Genomic DNA, 25136 nt, shown 5'->3' on the forward strand with positions numbered 1-25136 from the left:
ATAGGATGAGCTCACCATCAATGTTGTTGGAGAAACGATCGAAGCTCAAAGTACTCGACGACAAGCAAGGAACGCCGCAAGATCAAAGCACCGCCGCCGCCTTGCAGAAGAACGTTGGCACAAAATTCAACTTGGTTTGTGCTACACGCACACAGAAGACCGCTGCAAGATTCCAAGATCTTCGCTCAACGTACACAGAAGATGTATGCGAGCATTACTACACCAACATCCGGTCGCATCAACTCATGACGACTACTTCAACTTTGCGAGGTCGCTCGGCGATCCGCTAACGATTACCTCAACTACTAATCTCGACTAGAAACTAGTCGGGGACGGGCCTCACACCGTCGACAAACTAGTCAGAATCGACTCCGACAAGTCAGCTTCATCAACAACCATCTTCTGTCATGCCTAAACGCTAGGACATCAGACAAATATCTTCATAGCAGCAGTACCAGTATGCGTACATGAGACAAGATTTCAGACGTAGTGGCAATAGCTAAACAGGGACTAAGAGCCTAAACGTAACAGGCTAACTACTCGGGAGAAATATGGCCGAAATAGGAGCATGACACACAATATTTACATTCATCACTAAATAAATTTCAGTAGTATCTTCAAAATTCTACAAATATGCTACATAATGTATGCATCTCGTTTTGCAGGTCAAGTTTCAGCGACGACTCTCTAGGACGCTCAGTGTACCTCTAATGGCTCCGCTAGCTCCCAAGCTCAAGGGCTAAACACTAATTACTACTCGGAATACCTCCAATAGCTCCGCTGGCTCTCAAGCTCGGGGGCTAAGCGCTAAATAACTATTTGGCATGGATCCTACAACTCACCCGACGCATAAGCTTAGGGCTGGATGGCGCAAAACTACTCGGATGGTGACTTGCGTGAAGACCAAGCTCGCTAAGACCCTTGGATTGATTATTTAATCATTCCAAGGCTCGGGAGCTGATAAGCTACACCCAATACTTATTTTTTTCAAGACGAATAAAGAAGATTTAAGATTTTATTGACCCTCAGCCTGATTCTTCGATTCAACCTAAGGCTCGGGGACTAATCCATATGAAGTGCGACTTTCGCCACCCTCTATATCATATTTCAAAGATGAAGATTACAAAATCAAGACGATCAAGGGCTTGACCACACCATAGCCTCATGGCAGTTGTGAGGAATTTTGAAAATTCAGCCAGACAAAATAGTCGAAGAGTACTAATACTACTCGGCGAGGATCTGAAAAGTACTCGAAGACTGCTACATTCGGCTATGAAGCGCTTGGAGGCTTGTCGGGGATAGATCCCCAGTACCCGTAAGGAGGGAAGAAGGCAGAATCCTACTAGAATTCTCCAGGAATCCTACTAGGATTCATACCTTGTACTCCTACTAGAACTCCTCCTTGTAACCGACTAGTAATCCTGCTCCCTGGAGTATATAAAGGAGGGTAGGGGTCCTTAGATCGGTAGGCGAAGACCTTATAGAACCACCTTAGGCGAAGACCTCATAGAATCACAAGAGAGGACCAAATCCTCAACATCAAACAACACCCAAATACAGGGTGCAATATACAACACCCAAAACAGGACGTAGGGTATTACGCTACTCTGGCGGCTCGAACCTGTATAAATCTATGTCTTGTGTCCTCGCTTTTACCTTCGAGTTCCAGGTCCAGCGATCCCCCACCAACCAATCTATTACCTCAGGATACCCCTCGGTAGGTTATCGGGTATAAAACACCGACAGACACCGTCACCGAGACGCACGCATCCCACCGGTTCTCATCACTTGTCATCCACCGGAGCATCACCGTTGCATGGATCCTGACCCGACCGCCGTCACAGCCACCATCTTCGATTCCAGCCATCCCTGAGCACTTTCCCCGCCGGTGAGCACCTCTGCATGATGCCCTCTACCTCCTCTATCTCCTGCGCCACCCATCTGAACCCCTAACACGTCGGACTGCCGACGATTGAACACCCCGCTGCTTCCACACCGCAGGCAGGTGCCCCTCCACCACTTGCCAGGGCCTGCCCCGCCCCTTCCCGCACCGCCGCTCGCCAGGGTCCGCACCATCACTCGCTGGCAGCTGCGCGAGCGGTGTGGAAACTTCGCGTGGGGGCCGGAAGCTACCGTCGCCGCCGGGCCTGGTGCCTTGGCAGCCTCTGCCGTTGGAATCGGGTACGGTGTGGGCGAGCTGAAATCAGCCAGGACAGGGGAAACATGGGGGACAGCGGCAGCTGGCGCGGGGGCGAGAGGCGTGGGTGCGGCTGGAGGCGCGTGGTATGGCCGGCATAAGAGAGAGAGAGGGAGAGGAGAGAAGAAAGAGAGAGAAGAGAGAGGAGGGATAACAAGTGGGCCTACCACCACGTGGCGTCCACATCAGCAAAACCACCCACCAAAACCGTCCGATGGTCAAATATGAACGATTTTAATAGTTGGATGGCCAAAGATTCCTGGTTTTGCGATTGGATGGTCAAAATCAAAGTGAGGTGATAGTTGGATTGTCAAAAATAGACTTCTTCCAAAAACCTACGTTGTGCGTGAAAAGTGTACTTTAGACTTGCAAATGTAGTGTCCAGGCTGTATTTAAAACTCAATTGTTATTTGTGCACCATACTTCACCTTTTGTATATCATGCTAACCAAACATACCCTATGTAGATCTACTCCCTCCGTTCCAAAATGTAGGTCGTTTTAGGTTTTTAGCGGTTCATAGATATTATTATGTACCTAGATATAGACATAGTGTATGTCTAGGTGCATAATAATATGTTTAGGTGCATAATAATATCTATGAACCTAGAAAAGTCAAAACGACCTACAATTTGAAAAACAACCTACAATTTGAAACAGAAGGAGTACTAAGTTTTAAGTTTGTGAATTTTGGAGTATCATGTTAAACCCTATGTCATTTTATTATCTCTTGATTCGCTAAAGTTAGTAAATTGCATCTTCTAGAAAGTACATAAGCAGCAACAGTCGTTTCGTGTCTTTTTGGGTGTTCCTGTTCAAGTCATCCTTGCCGGTGGTCAGATTTGTTCTGATGTCACCATTAATGTTTGTGTTGTATGTTCATGGGGCCTGTGGAAGCTAGATTCGTGTCTCCAAATGCCGCATTGAACTGTTAAAGACATCTAAAATATGGCTTGCCTTTATCAAGATGATATCTCTGTGTGATAATTGGTTGGAACAATCATGAATCCAATAGAGAGGATACAAGATCAGCAACACATCGCACATTCTTACAACTACCTACACATTGCGACGGCGGAAGAGAACCATACTACCTAGCAAAGCACTGACCAAGCTACAGAAATAGACATCTTGCAAAACCCAACATCAAAGCATCCATCACTTCTGCTGTGGAATCTAGCGGGAAATTCAGCAGTGTCTACAACAGCACTATCAACATCTCCATTTTGCCAAGCCTTCACACCAAGAACTAGTTTCGCCCCTTCCTCGACTAAAACAACCTTTCGTGAGAGCAGAACATGGCCATCAGGCTTGAAAGTTACCTTATGATCCCCAGAATCAAGGAGCACTATATCTTCTTCACCCATATACTCATATGAGCGTAAAACCTTCCATGAAAATCAACATATCCTTCTGAATGACACATCTCAATCATTGCCTCCAATGGTACATTCAGTTCTGAATACTTTACCTCTATCGTGCTACGCTTCGATGACTCAGTCCAAGTCTGAACTAGACCAGCCTTGCTTTTACTGAAGCGACTAGTGTATTCAAAATATACAGCACTTCAAATTTTTCTTTCTGATCCCAGAACTCTGAGCTCAACCTCAAATACTGGAGGATCAATCAATGCAATAGCACGACTGGGACCCGTGAGCACCAAGGATGAATCCTGCAAAAAAGTATTTATTCGGTATGAGATGCTACTCCATATTTACAGTACACAAGGTAAGGCACGAAAGGGAAGTTTGCAATGAACAGAGAGTGCACATTTAACAGAGTCATTGCAATGTTACAAGTGCATAAAAAGTTTATCACAATGATGTTCGAAAAAAGATGATGTAGGGGGAGATAATACCATAGGCAACAGAGACTAGTTGGCGAGTAGCCAAAAGTTAAAACAATGAACCAATACAAAACAAAATAGAAATGCAAGTGACAATGGAAAGGAGAAATGGATAGGGAGAAATGGACAACATTTTAATGTAAACATCTGAAATTGTAGGTCATGATCGGAAACGTCCTTTTATCGAAGGTACCCTTGTAATATCCTAACATTTTCTTCCATTTGGAAGAAAGATTGATGATTCGCAGGTACTGCAGTTTTGTTTATGGATAGTATATGAGGTATTCAATCTAACTCACATGCACAAATGAACCACAAATAATTTGGTTCTCAACACATATTCCACGAAAGCAAACTGCCATCATGTATAAAAAAAATCTTGGCGTACAATCAAGCAACAAATTTGATCAGCCAATGACAGTTTAGACGTTGAAAAGAACTGCAAATGACTTGATAAACGAACATTTTAGCTTGTTGTGGTCTCGGGAACAAACTAGATATTTCCTAAAAAATGAAATTCAATAAAAATTGAACATAGCCTGCGGACACAAATTTCATTCGATACTGCGAATGCATATCTTAACTGTCAGAGTGGCACTTTACTATTAAAGCAGTCGATATGCAATACAAATTAATTCTAATAAGTCAATCTATTAAATTGAATAAGTTATAATTTGCATACTGTGACATCCCAGCTCATGGGCCAATGGACCAAAAATCGGGTACTGTAGCGGCGTGCTACTGTAGCAGCCAGGACTTTAGTCCAAACCGGAAGTGGACAGCCAGCTAGACCAGCTTAAATACCGGGGTCGGAAAGTGTATTAACTCCGGTTAAAATTTTTTACGCAAAATGAGAATGAAAGTGTAAGTGGATCACTTGTTTAGAGTGGGTCTTTAGCCATATTTCAGGTCACTGCAGTGGATTTGACTGGACATGGTAATGTAAGTGTGTGTGTGTTAAAAGCAACGACAACCATTGCATCGCGTCTATCACATATTCACATACCTTCGCATTGAGGGTTCTCCTCGGAGCGATCAAAGAGGACATTTCGCTTGTGATCCATGGAGTCACGTACGGCAACTAGGCCAAAGACCCGGATGGGCCACACTCGAGACCATAAATCGTAGGGGATAGCACCGAATCGCGGTGGTCCTGAATCCGTGTAGCGCATGGGGGCCAATGTCCGACCCGGCTGCAATCGAACCGCGGCAAGTCGGTCAGTTAATTCCTCTCTTTTCCGTTATAATTTTGCAGGATTGATAAGATCAGGATCGGGTGGAAAGGGAACACGAGAACGCAGCGTAGAGCAGCAAGGAACTAGGTATATAAACGTACTGGTAGCCGTCAATGGCCCCAAGTGCGGGGACGTGATCTCCTCCCAAAATTCGCGGAATCCCTTCATACCTTCGAGTTCCCGCTCCTTCTCATCTTCTGCGCGTGGCCTCTTCGTCACGATGGCCTCTCCGTGATCTTCCTCAATCATCTCTTCTCTCGGGGAGGACATGCCGACTTCCGTCGCCGCCGCCGCGAGGCTTCGACCCTTTTTTTTTTTGAGCCTGTTCGTTTAGGTCCTTTCCGAGCTGGTTGGGCTGGAATCGACCCAGCAGGCCAGATAGGTTAAGGACTCCTAGCAGGCCCATGAATTTACTAATTGCCGTTCTTTGGGCTGCGGGAGGCAATTGCATGTTGGGCCCGCGGTCGTTCGGCCCAAAATCTTTTAAAAAAACGCTGCTAGCTTTTTTTTTAAAGGCGATGTGATCGGAAAAATTCGCGTGCGCGCCGAAACAGGTCACACACTGGGCGCATTGTTTTGGTATTCATGCTTAGTGGCAGCCCATAGAGCGTCAGCTTTCAAACATTTTCAGCAAATTTTAATCCATTTGCTTGCGAAACCAGTTGCTCTAGTAGAATCTAGAAGAGTAGCCTCCCGGCGTTTGACCGCTTCAACCTTCCTGCTTCCTGCCTAGAAGACAAGCTGCTTGTAAACAATCCTACATGGATGCATTTGCATCATGCATGCAAAATGGCATACTGCCACTTCCATATGGATTTCGTACCTGCCCTAGATGTCGTGTAACACGGCGCTGGTTTGCCGCCGGGACACGTAATCCCCCTGCTGGAGTAATTATGTAATCTTATCCACGCCGCAAGCACGCACGCAGTGTCGGACAAGCTGTGTGCGTATACTTGCATATATGAATAAGGGGGTGTATGTTTCTTTAGCACCTCCAAAAATTCCTATTACATCAAATATTTAAATACTAATTAGGAGTATTAAATATAGGCTAATTATAAAACTAATTGCACAGATGAAGACTAATTTGCGAGACGAATCTATTAAGCCTAATTAGTCCATGATTTGACAATGTGATGCTACAGTAAACATGTGCTAATGATGGATTAATTAGGCTTAATAGATTCATCTCGTGAATTAGCCTCCATCGGTGTAATTAGTTTTATAATTAGCTTATATTTAGTCCTCCTAATTAGCCTCCGAATATTCAATGTGACATGAATTTTAGTCAGGACTTAAGATCCACGTACCCCCTTGATACTCATTTTTGTCTAGCTTCTTGCTGACACTGCGATCAGTGCTAGCTATATCCATTTGCACAGAAGGCGTATCGGTACGGATCACGTAGACGTGAGCTAACTGTGTGTGTTATCGTCAGGGACATTTTGCCAACACCATGGGACATGTTGGGAATCCATACATGCCTCCTCCCACGAATTTTTTGTTTAACACATGGACAGGGACTCGATCAAGGACATGAGCGCGTACGTGGGCGCGGCACCTGTCACCAAACACGAACTACCAGTCTGCAGAATGGATCCTTCCATCCATGCCATCCCTTTGCATATATGCATATATATACAAAGATGCACAAATCATCCAGAAAAAAAGGTGAGAGGGAAACGGTGTTCTCGATGATTTGTTTGGTCGATCGAAAAGTGAACAGCGTACGGCTCCAGGGCCGGTTCATTCAGCTTTAATGCTTGGTGATACGGAAGGTGAAACGTGCGCCACTGCTCTGTGTTTTTACAGGGACAGCAGTGTGGAGCAAGCCTCCGTGCACCGGCGGGCCGGAAAGGGCAATGCGTGCCGGGCCGGCGGGCGGACGGGGCGGTTGAACAGAATTCAGCCGGGGTAGTTGGGATATATATGGTTGCTCACTTGCTCGATCATCTCTCTCTCTCTCTCTCTCTCTCTCTCTCTCTCTCTCTCTCGTATCCTGCAGGGGCTTTAGCTTTGCGCGTGCACGTTTGCCCAACTAAATTTCCTCGCTTCTTCCGGTGCCTTCTCGTTCACTCACACTTCAACCCGGGAGGCTCTGGACGCCGTGTCGTCGCGACCCCGAGAGTTACGTCGCTTCTTCTATCTATAAATCCACAAGACATGTCGTCTCGCTGCTGGTGCCCACGTCCGTCCGTCCGTCCTCCTGGAACGCACGCGGCGCTCATCAGCTCGTCGCGATGGAGAACCTACAAGGAGGAGACGACGAGTCGCACGGGCTCTCCGGCTTCTCCTACTTCTCCGTGCCGTCGACGCCAGTGCTTGACGCGCCGCCGCCGAGCTTGTCGTCGGAGGATGACAACCAGCACGGTACCCTCGCCTCACTCCAGCAGGCGGCGTGCAACGGTCTTCCTCCTCTGGGCCCTGATCAGCTGGCGGCGCCGCCGATGATTAATCTCCCGCCGATGGTGGACTGGTCGTCGCTGCTCCAGCAGGCCAGCCTGATGGGGGTCCCGCCCGTGCCAGGGCTGCAGCAAGCGGTCGTGCCGCAGTTGGACCAGAGCGGGGAGAACGACGGCGGCGGAGAGGGTGCGGGGAGCAGTGGCGGTGGTAAGGAGAAGGCGGCGAAGGGCGGCGGCGCGGGGCGGTCGGGGAAGAAGAAGGCGAGCAGGCCGCGGTTCGCGTTCCAGACGCGGAGCGCCAACGACATCCTGGACGACGGCTACCGGTGGAGGAAGTACGGCCAGAAGGCCGTCAAGAACAGCGCCCACCCCAGGTTCGGTTTCTCGATATCTTAGCCCCGGCCCCCGACTATCCATTTGCACTGATCATGCATAAGCTTGTTGTATGGGTGCTTTGTGTGTGCATGTAGCTTACGTGTTTCGATCGGCATGCATATCATGTTGCATCCAACACATCATGACATGAGCATCATCTCGTTAAAAATTAAAATTAAGAAAACGAATGGAGGTTCAACGCTCCCGAACTAACATTATGGGCATGTTAGTGTGAGCGCTAAGCCGTGTACTCGTGTGCGCGTCATCAGCTTGCATTGCCTTCACATATATCCCAGGCCTGATTATTTAGTTGGATATGGTTTGCGCATGCATGATGCCGTTGTAGCTATGGCTACGCCCGCCATGTAGCTCGCCAAATTTCTATCTACACATGGCTGTCCGCATGTTAAAGTAACCACATGTCATTCATCGATATGTAGCTAGCTAGTCGCTGGAAAGACGATGTCATCCGTCCATAGTTTCATTTGTTTTCATACGGTAGACAGAGTATGCAACCCACGCACGCTGTGTACGTAGCGATAACACACGTCCTACAGAACAAGAGACAAAGACTGAAATTGGAGAATTACTCAGTCAGTATGAACGCCCGTATCCACACACCTGCAACGGCGAGTCCAGGGCCACCGCTAACCAAGCCCAAGCCAGCATCTTCAGCTCGAGTGACCCCGCCTCCACCGCTGCCAAGATGTGTGGAATATTGATATTCGTCGTATTCACGTACTAAATATTCAACTTTAAGTACGAATATTGAATGTCCAAATTCGAATGCAAACTATTAATTTGAGTGTCTGAAACCTCTTCAGTCGGACGAACGGACGGTTCCCTACCGGCAACGATCGAGTTGAGCCCTATCATCTATCGGTGTTTCTTTTTTTCCCAAAGTTTTCCTCAAATAAAAGGATCAACCACTAGATAAGATCTAGAGGTTGACCGTTTTATAGTGATTAAGCAATGGATTACTATTTGGTTGCTGGTAATAAGGGCGGGAAAGCTCTAAAATGGAGCGGCAGCGAGCACCATCGCCGTGGACAAGATGAAGTCTGCGGTATGATATGAGATCATTAGTTATGATGAGATGATCATGAGCCGAAGCATATTTTAGATGGATTATGCAAAAACATGCCCTGCCCCCATTTCATTAGAAATAAGACCAGAAACACCTAGCGGTTTAAGTGCATTACACCAGGGAACGAAGGCACATAGCGCCAAGCTAGCTGACTACCTTCAGCAGACAACCCAAGACGCTATTGCAAAAGCAAACATGGTACCATGCATCAAAGTAGAAAGAACGAAAACGAAAAGTTCAGACGCCGTTTTCCCGGCAGCAGCAGCTCCGGCGTACATCCTTCTAGCGGTCGTCTTTGTTGGATCTTCATACATTCAGCCACGCTGACCCCATCTTGAGCTTCTTTATGCCGAATTGATATCAAATCAGCCGCATTTTCTACATAGAACTCTCCCCGTTTCTAAATATACGGCGTTCATGATAAACTAATTAGTTTAAAACAAATTAATTATAAATTTATTCTAAACATTATATTTTTGATACGGACTTAGTAGTATAACAGAATGATTGCACGTGAACATATATGCACGCATCCACTCATGCAACATTCTCGCATCAATCGAAATGTCTATCCATGCATGTACGCTAGCCTGTTCTCGCAAACTCTAATATCGGAATACTTACATCTTCTGCATACAATTCTTCAGTTAAATTCAGTTCTACTACATGTAATAATTAAGATTGATGCATTAAGGCTAGTCTCAGTGCATAGTTTTATTGCATTATCAGTAAGATTCGGAACTAGGTAACTGTGCCGGTTGAGTTTTATGAGGATGAAACTCCTCACGTATATGATGGAACTCTCCCTTCTCTCATAAAGACCTTACCAAATTAGCAAACTTGCTGATGTGATATGAAATTTAATACCTATATAACTTTTCATGAAACTCTCATTGAGATGGGTCTAATAATTATTGGTGCCGACGACATGCAGGAGCTACTACCGATGCACCCACCACACGTGCAATGTGAAGAAGCAGGTGCAGCGCCTGGCCAAGGACACGAGCATCGTGGTCACCACGTACGAGGGCGTTCATAACCACCCCTGCGAGAAGCTCATGGAGGCGCTCAGCCCCATCCTAAAGCAGCTCCAGTTCCTCTCGCAATTCTAATCTATGCTTGCTTAATTAACTCTGGCCATTATGATGCACAAGCGGCCTCCAAAACGGGCAAAAGCAAGCAATTTAATATATATACCTCACCAAATACACATTTGTAGATTGTAGTATTGCACAAGCCTAGATGTGTAATTAAGTAAGCCAAACTGTGGAAGGGGGAAGAAAAGGAGAAAAATGTGCCTACCTCTCCCCAATACTGCTGATCACACATGAGATGTATACATGTTTAGAGAGAAACTGATCGTGTATGTAAATGTAACCCTTTGCGTGTATCAGTGTAAATATGCGCATCATGCATATTGAATTTCACAAATATATGTACACTGATGAACAAAGTATCCAAAGTCATTTTTCATCGCACATCTTGTTTAGATGTGCCGTATGTATGAATTTTAAAAATAATTCTAAGTGTGCAATCCAATTTTTAGATGTATATAGGTGCATCAAAATTCTCATTAACATTATTTCTGCCCTATCCTTATCTAGGGAAATTAACTTAGCTCGAAAAAACCATAATCAAATAAGCGTGAAGTAGAACCCATCTTGTATGTACTGAAAATTTACCAAGTCCACTTATAAACAAAGAAGTACCTCCATCATTTGAACCAATCATCTTGTCCTAAATGTCGTATATTTAAGAATGAGGGGAGTACTATTTATAGTGACAAAAGGTTACAACCTCCATTTCATTTTCAACAAGCTCGTCCTAGCGTCTCCCATCACCATGAAGATGCATGTGGTTTCATGGGAGAATGATTTGTTAGAAAGCAGACATCATATGGAAAGTTGAAAAATTAAGAAAAAATTGTGGTAGTTAGGAGTACAGTTATTACTTTATTTAAATGCATATTTTTCTTATAAAATGGAATTTTTTAGTTTTCTGATATTTTATTTTATTATTTATAAATATATAAAAAATACTAGATAGGTAGATATAACAAAATGTAATTATCCGCTCAAAAAGGGTACTCTGTACGTGTCAGTGTTTTATACTCGGCAACCTACCGAGGGGTATCCCGAGGTAATAGATTGGTTGGTGGGGAATCGCCGGATCTGGAACTTGAAGGTAAAAGTGAGGACACAAGACACATATTTATATAGGTTCGGGTCGCTAGAGTAGCGTAATACCCTACGTCCTGTTTGGGGTGTTGTATATTGCGCTCTGCGCTTGGGTGTTGTTTGGTATTAAGGATTTAGTCCTCTGTTGTGGTTCTACGAGGTCTTAGCCTACCGATCTAGGGATCCCTACTCTCCTTTATATACTCAGGGGATGGGATTACTAGTCGGCTACAAGGAGGAGTCCTAATAGGATTACATGGTATGAGTCCTAATAGGATTACAGAGGAATCCTAGTAGGAGTCCGTCTTCTTCCTTCCTTGCGGGCACTAGAGATCTATCCCCGACAAGCCTCCGAGTGCTTCATAGCCGGATGTAGTAGTCTTCAAGTACTTTTAAGACCCTCGCCGAGTAGTTTTTGTGCTCCTTGAGTACTTTATCTGGCTGAATCTTCAAAGTTCCTCAAATCTGTCATGAGGCTATGGTGTGCTCAAGCCCTGATAGTCTTGATTTTGTAATCTTCATCTTTGGATTGTGATATGGAAGGCGGAGAAAGTCGCACTCCATATAGAGTAGCTCCCGAGCCTTAGGTTGAATCGAAAAATCAGGCTGAGGGTCAATAAAATCTTGAATCTTCTTTCTTCGTCTTGAAAAAATCAACTATTGGATGTAGCTTATCAGCCCCTGGGCTTTGGAATGACGAGGATCTAGCGAGCTTTAGTTTTCACGCCAGTCATCATCTGAGTTGTATTGTGGCATTTAGCCCCCGAGCTTATGCGCCAGGTGTCGGTATTTTATACCTGGCAACCTACCAAAGGGTATCCCGAGATAGTAGATTGGTTGGTGGGGGATCATCGGACTTGGAACTCGAAGATAAAAGCGAGGAAACAAGACACAAATTTATACAGGTTCGGGCCGCCGAGTAGCGTAATACCCTACATCCTGTTTGGGGTGTTGTATATTACGCCCTATGCTTGGGTGTTGTTTGTGTTGAGGATTTGGTCATTTGTTATGGTTCTACGATGTCTTCGCCTACCGATCCAGGACCCCTGCCCTCCTTTATATACTTAGGGGGTAGGATTACTAGTCGGTTACAAGGAGGAGTCCTAGTAGGATTATATGGTATGAGTCCTAGTAGGATTACAGAGAAATCTTAGTAGGATTCTGTCTTTTTTCTTCCTTACGGGTACTGGGGATCTATCCTCGACACCAGGTGAGCTGTAGAAACCACGTTGAGTAGTTATTTGGCACTTAGCCCCTGAGCTTGGAAGCTAGCTGAGCTATTTCGAGTAGCAATTGGCGCTTAGCCCCCGAGCCTAGGAGCTAGCGGAGTCATTGTAGGTACGCTGAGCGTCTTGAAGAGTAGTCGCCAAACCTTGACCTGCAAAAAGAGATGCATACATTATGTAGTATATTTGTAGAATTTTGAAGATGCTACTGAATTTATTCAGTGATGAATGTAAATGTTATGGGTCATGCTCTTGTTTTGGCCATATTTCTCCCAAGTAGTTAGCCTGCTACGTTTAGGCTCTCAGTCCCTGTTTAGCCATTGTTAGTGCATATGAGATCTTTGTCTCGTGTACGTGTACTAGCACTACTGCTACGCGTCTGAGATCTTTGTCTCGTGCATGCTTCCTAGCATTTAGGCATGATAGAAGATCTGAGGCTTTCACGAATTAAGGAATGTTCTATTCGAGGACATTAGCGACCATTAAGAGTAGACATTTGTAAATAAGTAGTCGATATTGGGACAAAAAGATCGCGTGATTGCGCGTAAAGTAGTCGTTGAGACTTTTCTGCCTTTTGGCAAGGATAGCGCGTGTTACCGCGCATAGGATTTGTGCCTCCATTCAGTGCACCAAACCCGTGGCATAGCCTCCTAATTCGGTGTACCGAGCCCATAGTAGAGCTTCCGGAACTCATTGCACGAAACCCGTGGCGATAGCCTCCGTAATTCGGTGTACCAAGTCCTTGGCTGTCGGTTAATATGCCCCAGGAATAATTGGCAAAGTGTAGCTCTAATTTGCATACTCAGCAAGTTGCCCTGCATGCGGAAAACAAGCCGGAAAAATTATATAAAATAATAAAAAAGTGACTTAGCTTGATTCGTGGACGATTGTCAACGAAGCCGTGTTGATTGTTGATGAAGCCAACTAGTCGGAGTCGATTCCGACTAGTGGTGTAAGGTCTGTCCTCAACTAGTTTTCTAGTCCAGACGAGTAGTCGAAGTAGACCGTCCTCGACTAGTTTTCTAGTCCAGACGAGTAGTCGAAGTAAATTGTCCTCGACTTGATGCGCCCGAACGTCAGGGTAGCAGTGCTCGCGTATATTTTTTATGTACGTTAGGATATGATTTTGAGGTCTTGTGGTAGCCTTTCATGTACGTGTAGCACAAATCCCTCAAAATTACTTTTCACGGAGGGTAGTCGGAGCTGATTATTTGCTCAATCCGCGCGTAACTGTAACAGATCTTTATCATCTTGGGAATTATAGCGTGGGTCCCTCAGTCTGCCTGATCTCCCAACTTGAATCGGATTTGCCTCTGCCTTGATTGACGAGCCGCATGCAGCAGCCTGTGGCGGAAACCGACTCGGTCTTTGACTAGAACGCAGAGCGCGTAGATTCTGTCTTGGTGTAGATTTGTATGATCGGAACTCTAACTCGACGACTTGCTTCTTGTCGAGTAGATTGATCTTGATGATCCTTCAAGCTCGTCCGATGATCTTGATGATCACCTCTACCTAGCGCGTCAAGTGTCGGTGTTTTATACCCAACAACCTATCGAGTGGTATTCCGAGGTAGTAGATTGGTTGGTGGGGATCGCCGGACCTGGAACTCGAAGGTTACATAGGGCCTGTTTGGTTCTTTTGACTTATTTTTAGCACCCGTCACATCGAATGTTTAGATACTAATTAGGAGTATTAAATGTAGACTATTTACAAAATCCATTACATAAGTGGAGGCTAAACGGCGAGACGAATCTATGAAGCCTAATTAGTCCATGATTTGACAATGTCTTGCTACAGTAAACATTTGCTAATGATGGATTAATTAGGCTTATTAGATTCGTATCGCCGTTTAGTCTCCACTTATGTAATGGATTTTGTAAATAGTCTACATTTAATACTCCTAATTAGTATGTAAACATTCAACGTGACACGTGCTAAAAATAAGTAAAGGGAACCAAACGCCCCTAGGAATCCTGTTACTTGCGGTAGGTTCTATCCCGACAATACGGAAAATACTTAAAAAATCCTATTTAGCCCTTGTTTACTTCACCCCCAACTCCCAACTTTGACACTATGCAAAAAGAAGATTCCCTATCACATCAAACTTGCGGTACATGCATGGAGTACTAAATGTAGACGAAATCAAAAACTAATTGCACAGTTTTGTTGTACTTTGCGAGACGAATCTTTTGAGCCTAATTAGTCAATATTTAGATAATAATTCACAAATACAAACGAAACGCTACAGTGTCGCATTTATGGCAAAATGTCAATTTTGCCACTCCCATATTGGCAAGTAAACAAGGCCTTATTTTGCCCTTCGGGCCTAACCATGTCGGGCCAGATTGGTCTTGGACTTCAAGGTCGGCCCAAATTGTGTTCTTCCCCTTCTTCACAGTCCGCCGCCGCCGCCGCGACGACTACCTTGCCTCCAGTCTGCTTCCTCCCCGCCGAAGCAGGCAGCCGCGGCGGAGCCACGCCGAAGCGATTCTCACTCTTAATCGTCGACCTCGTCCTCCTCAACAGCTGCTCTCTACCGGTATCGTGTTGCCTTGGAGCGGAGATCCATCCGTACTTGCCATTTCTTTGCGGGTATGTAATCCAAACTTCCTTGGACGGATTTTTCAGTGCGTCTGTGACTGTGAGGTGTAAAATCCAGCGTGACACTATACGTCTAGCGACCCAATGTGTAGGCAGTTCATTATCTGAAAAGAATGGGGTTCAACTAAACCCTCATTGTCCCCACGCTGCGCGCCTACGCTACCTAAATTTGCCCGGGTGCAATTTATGCAATCAATTTCTGGTCTGAATTCAGGGTTTAAGATGTATTGGGTTGGGATGTTGGGTTCGGACCAGTATCTCAAGGGGCGTGAATTTTAGCTGATGAACTGCATCGTGCTAAAATCTCTGTTCTTAGTAAAAACGAAATTGCTTCATTTGTGGATCAGAGTGCTAAAATTGATGGTTTGCTGTTCCCTAAACCAAGTGAGTATATTATCTGGTAGTTTTCTGAACCTGTGGCGATGCAGTAATTTTGTATGAAGCCAGTAGTGCATATGAACTCATGTTACCATCTGATTCTTCTGATAGGTTCCTAACTGCAGGATAGTGCACTCATGTTGCTTATTTTGCTTACTACTTATCTTTCCCCATCTTTTGCAACGTTGCAGGAACGGAAAAATTATTCTGGAGATTCAGTAAGGAAAATGAACAAGGGAAAGATTTTCAAGTTAGCCAAGGGATTTAGAGGAAGGGCAAAAAATTGCATAAGGATAGCAAGGGAGAGGGTTGAGAAAGCCTTGCAATATTCCTACAGGGACAGACGGAACAAGAAGAGGGATATGAGATCGCTTTGGATTGAGCGCATCAATGCTGGTACACGATTGCATGGGGTATGTATCTTTTGCAGTCAACTTGTCAAAAGGAATGGAACTGTGGCATTTGCAAGGAGCATATAATCACCATACTTCTGTACATGTTCATATTAGGACATTGAGTTCAATGCAATACTAACCACCTTGCACTTTGATGTTCAAGTAGAGCTTCTTGCATCTGATTTCTTGTATTTAACTTCCAGGTGAATTATGGCAACTTTATGCATGGATTGATGAAGGAGAACATCCAACTGAACAGGAAGGTGCTCTCAGAGCTGTCGATGCACGAACCTTACAGCTTCAAGGCGCTTGTTGATGTATCCCGCACCGCATTTCCAGGGAACAGGCCTGTCAAAAAGGAGGGTCTAGCAGCTATCCTATGAACCAATCTTTCCAATAAGTCACTGAAATCATGATGGTTGTTCCTTCCTTGCAGTTGAGAGTTACTACTAAATTTGCTAGCTACTTAGCTTGTATACCCAGCAACCTCATGTAATTTTGTGTTACAAGTATTTATGCTATTCCCTTTGGTACTCGCTTTAATAGACAGAATTGAAACAGCGGCAGCTTGGACTACACATTATGTTATCTGTTGCCCATGTCAGTTGCCTTGATGGAGATAATACTATATGTACTGTTGACAAATGCTGCAATCTAATTGATTGTGACAAAACAAAATAGATTTGACCCTTTCGGTTTATCAAAACATGCAATCTTGGTATTTTCTGATGTATACCAAGTTCTTTGCAAAGCTACACCGACCAAGCAGCCCTTCTAGATGTGTATCTACATTACTTTGTTTTAGACAAAAAGAAAGGAGTATTTCCTTTTTGTTGTGTTACATTGTATGCTGGTTAATAACGTCCTTTAAGTTCCACTTTTTTTTTCGCGACCGTGCCTTAGCACGTATTTCATTAGGAGGAAGAGAAGGAGAAACCGAGTTACACAGTGTCATCTGGACAAGATGACCTGATGAGTGTTCTAAGGAAAAAACCTGCTATTACATGTGCACTGCAGCGCGACCTAAACTAGCAGCAGCATTCTGACCAGGACCTAAAGTAGTAGAAGCATTCAATCCAGGCATAGCAAAAGGAGCTAGACAACTAAAATGAGCAGTAACCCAAACTGAAGCTTCCTTGGTGATCGCCTGCACCAACTGTATTGCGTTCCTCTCTGTTCTGTTGAAGGTACGAGCATTGCGTTCCAACCAGATGAACCAGGCCACCGTTGTGACCATCGAATCGAAAGTTTCCTGTCAGCCTTGTGCACACGTTTCCTTGCTTTCGTGCACCAGGCGGCCAAAGTTTGCTCAATGGATGATGGAGACAAGACCTGCCAAGTTAGGGGGTGTTTGTTTCTTTAGTCACTCCTAAAATTCCTATCACATCGAATGTTTAGATACTAATTAGGAGTATTAAACATAGATTAATTACAAAACTAATTGCACAGATGGAGATTAATTTGCGAGACGAATCTATTAAGTCTAATTAGTTCATGATTTGACAATGTGATACTACAGTAAACATGTGCTAATGATGGATTAATTAGGCTTAATAGATTCGTATCGTGAATTAGTCTCCATCTGTGTAATTAGTTTTATAATTAGCTCATGTTCAGTCCTCCTAATTAGCCTTCGAATATTCGATGTGACATAAATTTTAGTCCGGACTAAAGATCCAAACACCCCCTTAGTCTTGACAGGCATTGATGCCAAATTTGCTTTGTAAAAGAACATCTGATTAACAGATGGTTTATAGTCTTTGGTTCTTGTCCACATAAGCAGCAACTATCATCATCTTGAAGGTTATGCTTCTTTTGTCTTGCCGCCGTCCAGCAGCGACCATGCAGCAAGCCACAGAAAGAATTTGCACTTACCAGGGGGTCGTGTCTTCCGTAGTGTCTTTGCTCCTGGTATCTCATGCTGGCCAATGAAGAATGCTCTATAAGCACTTGATGTTGTGAAACATTGATCACTAGTCCACTTCCAAAGCATCTTATCTTGAACCCCATCCTGGAGTGTCACCACCTCCAACTTGTCCCAGATGTTTAGGTAATCAAGAAGTACTTGTACTGTGAGTGCCCCGGAGATATCCTTCACCCACCTCCTATGTTGTAAGGCCTCATAGACTGTTCTCTTCTTTCGTATACGTGGGCCAACTGTCTGAATTAGGCATGGAGCAATCTCTACAATAGATCATCCCTCAATCCATCTATCAGTCCAGAACAAAGTCTGCTTGCCATCTCCAATCTAGACTGATGTGGATTAGTAGAACAATTCCGCTATTGGAGCTTCTACTTTGTCAGGTAGGGAGAACCATGATCGTGATGTATTCCGTTCTTTCTAACCAAAGCCAACGCATTCGCAGTGCATAACCTATGATTTGAAGATTTGTGATTCCTAGCCCACCTAGATCAAGCGGTCTACACACCTCAGCCAAGCCAGCAGGCAATGTGCTCCTGACACCATCTCCGTGCCTCTCCACAGGAACGCACGTCTACGCTTGTCGATGCTTTTGATTACCCATGGCAAAATGGATACTGCAATTGCTGTGTGGATCGGTATTGCTGATATTTTCACTTTAACCAGAACCGTGCGATTGGCTTTACTCAATAGTCCAGCCTTCCATGTTGGCAGACCAGCATTAATCTTGTCTACCAAAGGTAACAATTCGTTCCTTGTCAATTTGTTGGTGGAGACTGGGATCCCTAAGTATTTGCAAGGAAAGGCCTGTAAACGGCCTGGGAAGCAACTGACTAGGGTAACCGTCACCTGGAGACCACACTGGATTGGTGATATAGCACATTTGTCCATGTTAGTGTAAGGACTTGAAGCACGACCGAAGACTTGCAGTATGGCCCCTGTGACAATCAGATCCTATTGCTTTGGAGAAAGGAATAGCACCACATCATCAGCATAAAGGTAGGTGCGTTCCTGTATGGCATTGCTCCCTAGAGGTGTCAGAAGTCCTTCATTATCAGCTAGTGTGATCATGGAGTTTAAGCCTTCCATTGCCAGCACAAACAACATTGGTGACAGAGGATCGCCTTGCCGAAGGCCCCTCGCATGGCAAATTTTCCTTCCTGTGACTCCGTTTACAATTATCTTTGTACTTGTTGTCGACAGAAGCAAGGTAACCCAGTTGATCCAACGTCTAGTGAAGCCCATATGCCATAGCATTTTTAATAGGTAGGTCCAATTCACCGAATCAAAGACTTTTGATATGTCGATCTTAATCAAGGCAAATGGTGTCTTGCGGTGGTGAAGTAGTTTTGCAGAGAGATCAATTGCACGGAAATTGTCATGTAAAAGACGGTCTTTGATGAATGCACTTTGGTTGTGATGCACCAGCTCCTTCAGTTTGGGCGCGAGCCTGTTAGCCAAAACCTTAGTGAAAAGCTTTGAGAAACTATGTATGAGACTCATAGGCCGGTAGTCAGCAATGTGTTGAGCATCAGATTTTTTGTGTAGAAGGACCATGTAAGCCTGGTTAATCACATGCATGCTACGACCATCCAGAGTCCAAAGAGCATGGAATGCACCCATGATATCCTGCTTGATGATTGGCTAGGCCGTTCTGTAAAATAGGCCAGTGAACTCGTCGGGGCCCGGTGCCTTGTCAAGAGGAAGATCTTGTATTGTTTTCCAAACTTCTTCATCAGAGAGAAACAATAATCTATTGAGTTCATGTTGGTAGATGGGATGCCCAAGCGCTGGAAGTCCAATGATATTGTTGGTGAGGTCGGAGTCCCAAGCAAATCATTAAAATGTTGGAAAACTAGGTCTGCCTTAGCCTCCTCATGGACAACCTCCAAATCATCTACTGACAGTGCTCGAATGTGGTTCTTCCTATTTTTGTTGCATGCTTGCAAGTGAAAAAATTTCGTGTTTGCGTCACCCTCCTCAAGGTAGGTAACCTGAGACCGCTGCCTCGTAATTATTCTCAACATAGACGCTAAGCCCAGACATTTCATCCTCATTTTGTTGCGAAGAGTATGTTCATGTAGCGCTAGCAGTCTTTTGATCTTGAGCTTGATCAAACCTTTACACAATTTCTTTCGCAATGGCTTGCTGGAGGCGGATGAGCCCACATGCTTGGCACTCCATATCTTCAGGGCGACCACGGTGTTTCAAAGTTTGTAATCTAGTGTGTGAAAAGCATCAGCATCTGGCCAAGGGCATTGCCATGCCTACTCCACAGTCTGGAGATAACCATCATATTTGGGCCAAATGTTCTCAAAACGAAACCGACGGAAGGCACTGAATGAGCAACTAGTTTGCAACAGCAAAGGTGTATGATCGGAGCATTGTGATGAGAGAGCGCGCAGGTAGTGATCCGGGAACTCTGTTGCCCAATCCTGGGAGACAAAAACTCTATCAATGCGTTCTAGAGTTGGGTCAGGTCGCTCATTGCTCCATGTGAAGAGTCTGCCATGTAAGTTGAGCTCTTGTAATTCCAAATCATTGAGAAGGCGACGGAAGCGACCATCATCCTACGGTCTAATCGTGAATTGTTCTTGTCCTCCACCTTGTATATGAGGTTGAAGTTGCCGCATATCATCCATGTGCTGGTGCAACTTGCTCTGAGCTCATGGAGCTCCGCTAGAAATCGTACTTTGTCACCATCCGATTGAGGTCCATATACACATGTTAGCCACCAGTCTTCGCCTGATGAGAGGAGTTTCACCCTAGCTGTTAAAGAGTTCTCACGAAGAAGCGGATTGGACACCACCCAGACTTACAAGGGGTGAAGCAACCATGGAGCTCAAGGCTCAATGTTAGCGACCGCCGTCATGAACAACAACCCACCATCTGGGATCAACTCATCAAGAGCTTCACACTGGGAGACCGAGAGAGTGGCGGTGAAGAATTTCAGGAAGTGCGTGAAGGCTGCGACATCCAGCGGCCCAATCCTGGAGGAGATGCCCAGTTTCTTCATTAGCACGTTCTGTACCTGAAGGGTTGGCTTGGTGGCCCGATAACACGACTTCTTGGTGAGCCTCTCGCTTCTCTTGATTGCTAGAGTTGACATTGGTGGTGTGCGTGCTTTTCTTCTCAGAGGAGCTAACTGAAGTGCAACTGGCAACCCCACCCTACAGACGAAACGTGCGAAGTCAGTTGTGATGTTCTTTACAGGCGTTGAAGCCTCAGGGAAAAAATGTAGCAGGATGGCAACCGAGGATCCTCTGGTGAAAGTTACAAAATTGCTATGTGTTGGTGATGGCGGCAACTCAGCTAATGGCACATCTTCAAAACATACCACTTCAAGATTTATCAACCCGTGGTCGATGTTGTGGTGAGGACTTGGTGGCTGGAGTGATGTATCAACAGCTACCTCTGCTTCAGACTAGAGGGTTGGTTGAACCCCATGGTTCAGCCCCTCCGCTTTTCCCAGCATCAGACTTGGTTCGAAAATCAACCCACTGTCAAGCACCAGCGACGGTAATGACTCCAGTGGTTGTAGGCTCAGTTCCGTCTCCATTCTTATTGGGTTAAAAGCATGGGGTGATCCCCTCAGTGAGAAGGTATCCCCAGGATTTGTGGTGGCTATGTTATGTCTAGGTGCAAAGCTCACGGTGAGGGTATGGGTTCTGTAAGCCTGGTCCGCCTCCAGTGCCATGGGGTCACCTACCAAGTCTCCAGAGGGTTTAATGATCTCCATCTGCATCATTGCATCAAGCAACCCGTCTTCCTACCCTTTTCCAGAAACAACGCATGGGGTGACAGACGGTATATGCTCTGTCGGCCCCGTTGGGCCTTTGCCTTGCTTGTGGCGACCAACTCTCGAAGGCGTGGACAGGGGCCAGGCCCTTGTTGAGGGAGCCACCGCCGCTGATGCAGAAGGTGGTCCCCAACCAGTACCAAGTGAGGGTCCTCCGCCAGAGCCACCCTGCTTGTTTGCAAACCTTGTTTTCTTTGGCCAGGGGTTACTTCTGTTATGCTGCGTGAAACCTAGGTAATCCTCATCACCAGAACTCCCATAGGTATCTGGTGGGATTTCTTCATTTGATGAATCACTAGGTAGGCTCCAGTCCTGCACCTCAACTATTCTGATATGTATTACATACTAGAGACCATCCTGCTTAGAGTGGATTAGTTCATGGTGCTTCAAGAACAAATCACATTCGATGTATGGCAGTGGAGGCTCTGGGATGAAAATCAGCTTCTCCAGCGGAACTAGGTCGGGGTGCATGCACTAGCAGGCCACATAGAGGATGGCGTTGTTGTTGTTCTTGTCAACTTGCACCGGAGCTTCTACCAGTTCAGCACAAGCAGTGCCTAGTATGGTCTGTGCTGTGTTTACATTTCGTGCATGAGCAGGAATTCCCTTTAGTTCGATTAGCACTCTGAATCGCAAGGATGCCAGGCTCACCATGGATTGACGGTGCCATCTTCTCCATATGAGCTGAATTTGAGCTTCTGGTGGCAGGTGGGAGTGCAAGATCCTTTCTGCAATACTTGGCATGCTGAATTCTACCAAGAAATCCTCAGGTTTAGAGCGCTGAATGTTGTAATCTTCCGGGAGCAGGTTGAGGAACTCTTCCAGGACCAATCCAACTTGCAGTGTGGACACCTTCGGTCGGTTGCCTCCAATCATCAGAACTAGCGCACAAGCTGACAGGCACGAATCACTGTCATTAATCATCTGCGACCTGGGAATCACACGTATCTCTTTGGCCGAGCGGCACGACAGGTCGCCACAAAGCCTTGGCGATGGCGGTGAGGAAGGAATGGACATGTCATCACAGCTCGGCGAGGGAGGAACACGAATTGCAGGAGGGTAACAGGAGGGGCCCATGGATTGGGAATGTGCAGACCTTGTAGCGTCATAAGATGTTGACTGTGTCCGTCTGGCCCAATGTTGATGCTGAGCTGCAGTCGTCACCAGAGCTTGATGCGGTGGAGGCGGTGAGCGACCTCGAGGTGGTAGCATAGAGCGACCTTTCCTGCATTGCCGCGACCTGTGCCCCTCCCACCAGCAGTGCATACAACATGACAGATTTCTGCAGACGGCTGCGACATGGTCGGTGGTGAGACAATTGAAACAGCGGCCTACCAGGTCGGCGGGGATCGAGGAACGGGACGCTGAGCAGGATGCTCTCGGTGCTGGTTCCGATGGCGACGAACCTCCACCCAGCCATCTCCATCACGGCCGGTAGTGGGAATCTCCGAATCACGACCTGAGGAGTGGGCGATGGCGGCGGCGACCCACTCATGCTCCTGCGGAAGCCTCAAGCTTGACTGGCCAGCCAGGCCGCGTGCAGCGGAGTCCTATCCCCTCCGGACATCAGCCATGAGGCCACCAAAGGGAGGGCCCTGGCGGGATGAAGGTGCCGGCGAGATGTCCATGGCAGTCGCCTTCCCCTTCCGCCGAGCGACGGCGTGGGGACCTTGGCGAAGAATCTTAGCCATCAGACGAGGAGGAAGACGAGGCACTATACCTGAGCCAGTCGGGGGTCTCCCCTGATGGTCCCTCAAGCCGCCGCAGATAGGGGGGCCGAGGGATTCAGCGGGGATGAGGTGGCGCGTGGGGGCGACCGTGGTGGGAAGGAGGTCCCCGCCACCAAAGATGCAACCTGGGCTGCAATGGCCGCAGCCGCAAGTGGGGAAGGGCCGGATCTAGCTCTTCTTTCCCTTCACGACCCTTCTCAGATTCGAATCCCTCCATTCGAATCTGCAACTACCGTGGAGACGTTTGTGTGGCCGCCGGGACCTAGGTGGTCTCCAGCGGTGCGAGGCGATGGACGCCGGGGCCGGAGTGGTTGTCAGCGGTGGATGCTGGGGCCATCGGCGGTAAGCGCCCGCGTCGCACGCGTTAGAGAGAGAAACTAGAGAGGTCAAACACTAAAGGCTTAAGTTCCACTTGAAAGACTCATGGAACATTCCTTCTCGAACTGTATGGCTGTTGCTAGTTACTATCTTCAACTCCATACCTCATTGGCGCTTTTGATTAGCATAGGTAATGCGAATAGATCTTGGCATCTTGTAAACAACCTTTACGTATGAATGGGGTTCTCTAAATCTCGGTTTCTTTCTTGGAAAACAGCTATAAGCTGATACACTTTTCCTCCTGATGTATTGATTTAACTCTGTTTTTTTAGCCATCTTCTTTGTTCAAATGATGTGCATTAGTGCATATGTGTGTTTGCATATATATTTTTATGTAGAACCCTAAATCCTGCTAATGTAGAGCTCAAACCTAGAAGTCATTATGTCATTATATTGCCAGAGACGCACCTCCAGGACTGAATAATTCCATTACATGTGCCTTCAGTTTCAGAAATTATTTATCAAGCACCAGATTGCTCAAATCGAATATGCATCCCGGGCATTTCTCAACGAAGATGTTTTTGAAAGATTCTCAACGAAGATGTTACTACTGATTACAATGTATCTTGCTCTGCAACATGCAAAGTGGTGTGGTGTGTACAGAAACTAGGCTAACTTTTCTTTGCTGGCGACATGGCATAAACCCTTTCTTTTTTTAATGGACAGAGCAAGACGAGAACCAGAGACATAAATTCTTATTCGTGGGAATGTGCTTCTTCCCACAGATTACATCAATCCTTTTTTCCTGTTTCCTATCAAATCTGAACACCGCTTTTGTCTCCATGCAAGTGAAGTGAGAACATTGCATGTTTGATCGGAGCAGCAAAGCCGGCCATGCCGCTGGTGCGCTTTGAGCTGCTAGTTTCTCTAGCTGGAATGCACTACTGGTTTTGGTCAATCTGGAGAATAAAGTCGCAGCGCATCGTTGCATTATCGATAGTATCTCTTGAAAATTGTTAATCCACAACTTTTTTTGCGTCTTTACAGGTTACAGAAAGGGACCTTATAGTGTTTGTAGTACTGGAAGCTAAGAAATTGTGTGAACTGTGGAGGAAGTTCACTGAGGTCTTTCTGTGCTGCTCTCTTGCCATTCGCCCGCGTGGCATATGTCATTTTCTTTCTCTGCTTTTAGACTGAAGTATATTTATTTACTGTATGAAGCAAACATAAAACATATATCTTGTCGTGTTTGATATTGAACTCGTTTCCTTAACACTTGTATTAGAAATGCTGCACTTGTAGATATTTTTTCGAGAATATGCAGGAGAGCTACGTATCTTTGTATTAAGAAGAAATTAAGATTAGTTTTACGTCACGAGCCATTCGGGCACACGCACACCGTACAAAGGATCACTAAGCGATTATACAAATAAGAATACAACCAAAACTAG

At 45.7% G+C, this 25136-nt stretch overlaps 2 protein-coding genes across 2 annotated transcripts; both read left to right on the forward strand.

Annotated features, from left to right (window-relative positions):
- The first annotated feature begins 7381 nt into the window (after window positions 1–7381).
- Window positions 7382–10691, forward strand: LOC117855501 (uncharacterized). The gene is made up of 2 exons (XM_034737876.2): window positions 7382–8052; window positions 10075–10691. Exons 1-2 carry the CDS (start codon window positions 7517–7519, stop codon window positions 10250–10252), a joined length of 714 nt encoding a protein of 237 aa, XP_034593767.1. The 5' UTR covers window positions 7382–7516; the 3' UTR covers window positions 10253–10691.
- Window positions 10692–14888: 4197 nt separating this feature from the next.
- Window positions 14889–16521, forward strand: LOC117855403 (uncharacterized). The gene is made up of 3 exons (XM_034737744.2): window positions 14889–15135; window positions 15714–15935; window positions 16121–16521. The coding sequence occupies exons 2-3, from the start codon at window positions 15750–15752 to the stop codon at window positions 16298–16300; spliced, it is 366 nt and encodes a 121-aa protein (XP_034593635.1). The 5' UTR covers window positions 14889–15135; window positions 15714–15749; the 3' UTR covers window positions 16301–16521.
- Window positions 16522–25136: the final 8615 nt, after the last annotated feature.

Source organism: Setaria viridis, chromosome 5, assembly GCF_005286985.2.
Source record: "Setaria viridis chromosome 5, Setaria_viridis_v4.0, whole genome shotgun sequence".
In the NCBI taxonomy this organism is placed as follows: Eukaryota; Viridiplantae; Streptophyta; class Magnoliopsida; order Poales; family Poaceae; genus Setaria; species Setaria viridis.